General features: G+C 61.8%; 1 protein-coding gene across 1 annotated transcript in view; it reads right to left on the reverse strand.

The window, feature by feature from the left end:
- The window catches only part of UPB1 (beta-ureidopropionase 1), a 32244-nt gene that overhangs the window by 6708 nt on the left and 24085 nt on the right, over window positions 1-1451 (reverse strand). The window contains exon 6 of the mRNA XM_045289569.1: window positions 919-1383. Coding sequence (XP_045145504.1) covers window positions 919-1383 — 465 coding nt within the window. The remainder of the gene's footprint in view (window positions 1-918; window positions 1384-1451) is intronic.

Below are 1451 nucleotides of genomic sequence, written 5' to 3' on the forward strand. Positions count from 1 at the left end.
CTGCTTATGGAAGTAGAAAGCCCCATCTTTCTCCTGTGTCCGTGGATCCGGAGCAATGACTTCTGGGCTCACTAGGGAGCCTTGGTTTGGGTCTTCCTACTGGGCCATACTGGGGATTTGTGCTGGCCAGAGGGTGGAGGGGCGGGGTGTGTGTGTGTGTGGTGGGGGATGGCAAGCTATCAACGGCCTTGGGCTGCCTGAGAAAGGCCCTGGGCATGGAGGCTCCAGGAGGTTCCTGGTTGGCGAAGATACCTGCCCTGGGGAGGTATCTCACCCCAAGGGGCCCCAACAGCCGGGTGCCTGCCAGCGCCCTTAGGGGTCCCTCTGTGTCTCCCTTCATGTGTCTCCTCTGGGTTGTAGCCAAGCTCTAGAGTGAGGGTGTGTGTGTGGTGGACCCCAAGTTTGTGGCTGGCTTCCTGAAGAGGCCATGGGAAACCAGGCCCAAATCTGCAGGTTGGGGTGTCCCTTAGACCACCCACACACACACAATCCTCACCCCAGTGGTTCCTGCCTGTTCAGGAAGATGAAAGAGTGTCCTTTTAACCCAAAGGGCTGCCACCCAGCTGAGGGTGGCTGGGCCAGAGATGGTGATCATGAGGGGCGGTGACGTAAACTCTTATCCTCCCCTGGGGGTTGGGGCTCACACCTTCCTTGGGCTTTGCCCTTCACTCAGTTCAGGGGACAACACCCCTCCTGCCTCCCCCGCCCAACACGCACTAGGCACACTGGGCCTGCAGGTTGGTGGCCTGTGATCTGAAGGGCATGTGGGACAAGAGGCAGGTGAGTCGTCCCCACCAGGGCCGGGGGATGCTGGCTCCTTTCTCCCTCCCTGGGCGGCTCCCGAGAGGGAGCTATGTCTCAGGGCCAACTTCCCTCTGCCCGCTCCCCAGCAGGCCGGGCCGGGGCTCTGAGACTCACCTCGCCCACGCGGTTGATGGCGCAGGTAAAGCAGTGATTGGCAATGGCGGCGTTCCTAGCCTCGATGGGCCACAGGGACTCACTGCAAAGGGGAAGGGGGACAAGGGCAGGGGCATGACCAGGAGGCTGCAGCCCCCCCACACCTGCCCACACAGACTTCTCAGGCCCACGAGGCCCGGGAAGGGTGGTGCCCCAGGGCAGGTGTTGGGCTGCTAACCACGAGGTGGATGGTTCGAACCCCACAGGTGCTCTGCAGGAGAGAGAGGAGGCTGCCTGCCTCTGTGAAGATGGCACTTCTTCCCTGTCCTGCAGGGTCCCTGACCTAGACTGGCCTGGCTGGCAGTGAGCATGGCTTTTGGTGTGAGGCAGCTCTGCAGTCTGGCAGTGCAGTGGATTAAGCACTGTGAACCCAAAGGTGGGCGGGTCGAGCCCTGCGCTGCCCAGAAGGAAAAGGTGAGGCGGTGGCTCTCACGAAGCGGGCAGGCTCAGAAACCGCAGGGGCACTTCCATTCTGTCGTACAGGGCCACTGAGT

Source organism: Echinops telfairi, unplaced genomic scaffold (assembly GCF_000313985.2).
Source record: "Echinops telfairi isolate 266 unplaced genomic scaffold, ASM31398v2 ScPeMD7_29;HRSCAF=101, whole genome shotgun sequence".
NCBI lineage: Eukaryota > Metazoa > Chordata > Mammalia > Afrosoricida > Tenrecidae > Echinops > Echinops telfairi.